The 6,428-nt window shown below is 39.8% G+C and overlaps 1 protein-coding gene across 1 annotated transcript; it reads right to left on the reverse strand.

Moving 5' to 3' along the window:
* Window positions 1-4,498: 4,498 nt before the first annotated feature.
* Window positions 4,499-5,152, reverse strand: LOC108203306 (uncharacterized). Its single transcript, XM_017372129.1, has one exon. The coding sequence runs from the start codon at window positions 5,150-5,152 to the stop codon at window positions 4,499-4,501; it is 654 nt and encodes a 217-aa protein (XP_017227618.1).
* Between the last annotated feature and the right edge of the window lie 1,276 nt (window positions 5,153-6,428).

Genomic DNA, 6,428 nt, shown 5'->3' on the forward strand with positions numbered 1-6,428 from the left:
AAGGGCGTTGATTGTGCCTCATAATTGAGGGTTTAATTGTGCCTCTTTTGAGGGCGTTAATTGTGTCTTAATTAAGGGCGTTAATATTTTATTAAGTGCCCTAGTTAAGAGTTTAATTGTCTCATTTATGAATTATCATAATTGTGTGAATATTTGATTAACACATGCATATATGTGATTTTATTAATAATTAATTATTGGATATATTTTTATTTTTATAATGTATGTAATTTGTTATATCGACTTATATTATTCTTGTTTCCTTTATTTTATTTTCAGGATTCTTGGAAGAAGACGGGTTTTTATTTCGGACATTAAAGTTTTAATGTCTAAATTTCCCCGGTCATCTTACATGTCCGACGGTTAGATAATAAGCTTTCTTGAATGAAAGAATTATCATGGTGAATTGCTGATTCTTATATGTGAGATTTATTCCCAATATCAAAAAAAAAAAGAAAAAGAAAAAAAGAAACTCCTCTTTTTTTTTTTTGGTAAGCAAGCATGCATTCAGCAAAGAAACAGAAAGGGTTGAAAACCCCCTGCGGGCAAAGCCCAATATCCAAATACAACCAGCGACTGGAACTTAAAACATCAAAAAACTACATATTAAACTAACTGAGATAAGCAGAGTAAAAAAAACAAAGCCCAAACAATGGCCCAAGAGAATTGAAACGTCATGAGCTAGTCGATGTCCTCGAGTGCTGCATGACCACCATTGCCACCAGCCACTGATCCAGCACTGTTGCCCCCATCAACCTCGGCCTCTTCAGCTTCATTCATCATCCATTCCTGTTGTTGTTGGAGCTGAGCTTGTTGTGCCACATAGTCTTCCTCATCCACCACCATGAAGTTTCCTGCTACAAGCCCTAGTCCCATATCCAGATGCCATAACTCACTCACTCGACCAAAAGGTTCATAGATTCTTACCGGAACGAAGCGAGTTGCAGCACCATCCTCCGCAAGATATCGAGCAAGGGCATTCTTACTAGCTTCAACCGTGCGTTTCCTGAGCACCAGCCTTCCCAGCCTTACTCTCCTGTTGAGTTGTGGAACAAGGCTGATGTGCCTTGAATCCACAAACCAACGCCAATCATCCCATTCTCTTAGAGCCTCTACAGCCTCAGTCTCAAGCTCAATCCTGCGGCGTCGTAGCCTGAAAGCCAACTGAAACCCTAGCATGAAGGACCACAACTCGTTTGCTCTAGGGTTTATATGTCCCATTGTGCCTGAGATCATTGCTAGTATTACACCGTTTTCATCCCTCACTACAACTCTGATGCCTGTTGTGTTGCCGTTTGGGAGTGGAGGGTTGAAGAACACTGCATGCGCATTGATCTTAATAAAACTCTCTTTCGGTAGTGACCATTCCTGTGCCATACTCTTTCTCTCAGATATGTATTATGAGAAAATATCAATAGAGTGGAATGGGGGGGGGGGAGTACACTGAGGGGGATAAATAGCCACATTGCAATGATGGGTTGAGTCTTTTTCTCTTCCCCAAAACACCAGTTGCTCAAGAAACCATCCCATTGGCTTGGAGAAACCCCATATATTTGGGAAAACCGCGAAAATAAATGAGACTGCTCAGATGAGATAAAAACTGGACAAAAATGCTAGCAATGATGGCCTATAAATTAATAGGCATTGAAGGGATATTTGATTTTTGAAAAAATTGGATACTGGGAAGGCTTTTAATTATATTCTAAAATCTATTTTCAACACCATGCATGCACCATGTTGCCTCTATTAGCACCCTGCACTGCTAAATCATGTGCTGCCAGGATTTTGTATCGAGGAGAATATGAGAGCTTAATATCTGGATTCTGAATTATTTTAATCCAAGAATCTGAACCTGCAATTTTAAAATTTCCCGCTCTTTGCTTTAGAAATTCCTCAACTAAAAAAATACAATCAGTGTTGATCTGGAGCCTTCCTTGAATGATTCTTTGTGAGGCAAAAGCATTGTATACAAAAAGGATGGCTTCCCTCTCTGCCTCTCTAGGGGAGTTTGCTGATGATGGACCAGAAAAAATGAACAGTATATTGCCTTCCTTTTCTAGAATACAGCCACCAACTCCAGATTTTGGGACTTGATTGCACACGGACCAACTACCATCCGTATAAGCTATAAATTCACTATTCCACCAAGTTAGGTCCTGGAAGAGATCAGATTTTTTATGCAGAAGGGCTGCACCTTGTGGATTAACTAGCCAAATGTTGTAAATGTCTGAAGGAATATTTAACTCCGCCCTCAACCATTTGAAACATCTGAATTTGATGAGATCAACTGTAGACCTGAGAGACTCCCATTGAAAGTTGAAGACCAAATTATTCCTCCTTAACCATAGAGACCACAACACTGAAGCAACACAAGTTTTCCAAACTAAAGCTATGTATTGTCCTTTGAAGATGAGCATGGTGTCTTTGAGATTCTGTCCAAGTTTCAACTTTTGATTCCTGTCCATAGCCCACCAAATGGCAATCTGATTCCATACTATTTTAGCTTCCAAGCTAGTCCAAAATATATGATCTGTAGTTTCCTCTTGGCTCCCACACTTTAGGCATTCCGATTGGTAATATTGGCCCAGTCTCGAGTTGAGAAGTTTGCCTGTGGGCAAGGCCCCTGCTTCCATCTTCCACAAGAGAATTGAATCTTGTGAGGAACTTTTAATTTCCATACTAGATTCCAGTTCCCATTGAAACTACGATCAGTGGAGCCTAAAAGATCCTGGCAAGCTTTGGTACTATAGCTATTCTGAATTGGTTTCCAAATAACATAGTCAGCAGAGAGGCTCAGATTTATACTGGCTAGGATATCAACCAGCTCAAATACTATGTCCTTTTCCCATGGTCTTAGCATCCTGGACCAAAATATCTGATCAACTGCCAATTTAACACCTAAATTCTTAGGGACCCTTATACTTTTGAACTAGAGCTTAGATATTCTATAGAGCCTTGGGAATTTGATGTAGAGGGGGCCCTGATTTGACCAATTATCTTCCCAGAATAGAACTAGATTACCATCTCCCACTTTCCAAATAAATTGTGATGGGAGGAAAAAATTTGAAATATCTGGATTTGAAGATAAACTCTTAACACCTTTAATGAAGTCAAAACACTGAGCTGAGCTTCTGCTGAGGGAGAGATTTTCATGGTCTTGCAAATTATATTTGTCTTTGATTAACTCTCTCCATGGTTTCCCTCTGTCTATAATCCACTTCCACCACCATTTGCCAAGTAGTGCAATATTTTTTCTTTCAAGATCAGCAATTCCTAAGCCCCCATTGCTCCTTTCCCACACAGATTCTTTTCCAACTGATGTAATGGAGATTTTTGTTAGCCCACAGAAAGCTTCTTCTTCTCCTTTCCAATTGATAGGCAATCCCTTTTGGTACTTTATATAGACTGAACCAATATATTGGCAGGCTATTTAAAATGGCCTTAATGAGAGTGGCTCTCCCTGCCATATTTAGGCAATTCTGTTTCCAATCAGCTAGTTTTTTGTTGAATTTACTGATTAATGGCTCCCAAAACCCTTTATTTCTGGGGTTGGCTCACCTAAATAGGTGAATGGGAAAGTGCCAATGGAACATCCTAGTGTTTGAGCCCATCTCTGAAGAATTGAAGAATCTACCCCCCTTGCATACAAGAAACTTTTCTTAAAGTTAATCTTGAGCCCTGAGGTTAACTGAAAACACTGCAACACTTTCTTGCAATTCTGAATGCTTTCTTCATCTTGTTGTAGAAAAATAATGGTGTCATCTGCAAATTGCAGATGGCTGATTTCCTTTGACTCATCTTTAAATTTTATTCATTTGATGAGTCCAAGTTGTTTTGCTCTATTCATCATCAAGCTAAAGACTTCCCCAACTACATTGAACAAATATGGTGAGAGAGGGTCCCCTTGCCTAAGGCCTCTTTGAAAGTTGAACTCTTTAGAGGGGGAGCCGTTTATCAGGACAGAAGCCCTCATTGATTTGAAGAGAGTGATGATCCATCTAAACCATCTGGCACCAAAACCAAGTGCTTCCAATGTATCCAAAAGGAAATTCCAATATACAAAATCAAAAGCTTTCTCAAAGTCTAGTTTGAGAATGATACCTTTTTTTCCCTGATTTCATTGAATGCTCGATTTCATTTACCATAAGAATGCTCTCAGAGATAAGTCTGTTCTTCATAAAGCCCGATTGGCTGCTACTGATGAGTTTTTCCATTACTCCCTGTAGCCTGTTGGCTAGGATTTTTGTCAATAACTTGAGGGAGCAGTTTATCAAGCTTATGGGGCGGAAATCAGTCATCTGTTTGGGGTTTGGAACTTTTGGGATTAGCGTGATGAAGGAGCAGTTGATGCCTGATGGGAGTTTACCATTTTCCATAAAATCCATTATGTACTTCAGGCAGTCCTCCTTGATCCACTTCCATAGCTTCTTGATCCCGCTAAAATAAATGCCATCCGGTCCAGGGGCCTTGTCATTACCAGACCCTTGCAATGCCAATTCTAGTTCTTCTTAGATACTGGCCTTTCTAAGTGTTTACAATCCTCCTCAGACAGCAACTTGGCGATTAGTTGAGAGTTTCTGAAGACGATTCTATCATTGTGGCTGCTAAATAGGGATTGGAAGTGTTCTCGTGCTGCTTCTTTAATCATCTGGGGAGAGGTTATCAGCCTGCCTTGCCATTGAAGTTTTGTAATGCTATTCTTGGATCTTCTCTTATGTAAAGACTGGTGAAAGAACTTTGTGTTCTTATCACCATCCTTTAGCCACTTGATTCTGGATTGCTGCTTGAGCATTGACTCTTTTATGAGGTGTAGATCTTCTAATTTTTGTTTGATGGCAGTAACAATTAGTTCATCGTTTCTGCTTTCCTCCTCTCTAGCAAGTTTATCCTCTTCCTCCTTGATCTTGGTAAAGATATTGCCATTGAATTCCTTGTTCCATTTCTTGACTATGGCCTTGATCCTCTTAAAAATCCCGTGTATATCATCTCTACTTTCTCTACTGGTATCCTCCATTTCCTCTTTGATCATGCTCAATAAGTGACTGTCCTTTAGCCAAATATTGAAAATTCTGAAGGGCTTTGGTCCCCAGTCGACATCCTCTTCTAAGAAAAGTATCCCTCTGTGGTCTGAATTTTTCCTGGGGGTGGCCATAACTTTCCATTTACTTTGTGCGTTTAGAGTCAAGCTGATAATAGCTCTATCTATCCTGCTACGCTTGTTCTGTCTCCCTATCTATGTATAAGACGCATTCGAGATTCTCATATCCACCAGATTTGAGGAACTCAGCCAATTGCTAAGGATGGCCATGTCTTCCCTCTGAGTTTCACAGTTTAGACTTTCGTCTGGATTTCTGATCATGTTGAAATCACCTATAAAAATAGTACACTCCTCTTCTCTGCCTGTGGATAAAGAGCTAAGAAGATTTAACATATTCCTCTTATCTCCAGTATTTTGAGGACCATAGATATTGAAGACTGATAATAGTTCATCGGAGTTATTCCATTTGAATCTGGTAAGGATACCCCATCTCCATTTAAATTCCTTTGTATGCGTGATCACATCTTGATTCCAAATTGTCATTAATCCTCCTGATGCCCCAAAAGCTTCTTGGCATGTAAAGCCAATGTTACAATTTGGCCAGATCTTCTTCAGTTCAACTTCTTCTAAATCCATCACCTTAGTTTCTTGTAAGCAGACTATTAAAGGTTTGACTGTTGCTATCTGATCTTTGAGATTATTCCTATTCAACTGTTTCCCTAGCCCTCTGATATTCCAACTAAAAATTTTCAACTTATCCATAAATAACACTAGGCTTCTGAAGGGATGGGAGGCTCATACTTGAGAATTTCCCAGCTGTTTTTTAATTTCAATGAGGACCCTTTCCTTGGATCCCTTTAGTTTGAGACCCATGTTTTCTGCCAATTGTAGTATCTCCTCTGCTTCCCTCTCTAAATCTTTTGGAGCTTCTTTTGTTTTAATCATCTGGCAGGCCTGTTTACTAGTAATCCTTTGGTTCATACGGCTAAGCTTGCATCTTCCAATATCAAACGGCTTAGCTTTCCAAATTTGCTTAATTTTGTTCCTCCCTCTGTTGAGCTTTAACTTCTTCAAAAAATTGCATATTGGGAGTTGAACATTCTCCTCCAAGCTACTCAGATCCCCAACATTTATATCAGAATCCAAGTTATCGTCCTTCTCCAGCTGAAAATCCTGAATGCTGGTTGAATTAGGTAAGGGAGGGAGCTCCTGAGACTCCTTAGGAGCGGAAGAAGGTTTATCCACTAAGTTGGTAGGTCTGGAAAGTGGTTCATCTTTTGTCACCTCCTTCTTGTTAGGGATCTCCTCCTGACTGTGAGGACTCTGATCTGAGGGCTTAGCATCAGAGCAAAACTGGGAAGAGTGTGAGGATGCACCTTCAATCTTATGT

This window comes from Daucus carota, chromosome 7 (assembly GCF_001625215.2).
Source record: "Daucus carota subsp. sativus chromosome 7, DH1 v3.0, whole genome shotgun sequence".
Taxonomy (NCBI): Eukaryota; Viridiplantae; Streptophyta; class Magnoliopsida; order Apiales; family Apiaceae; genus Daucus; species Daucus carota.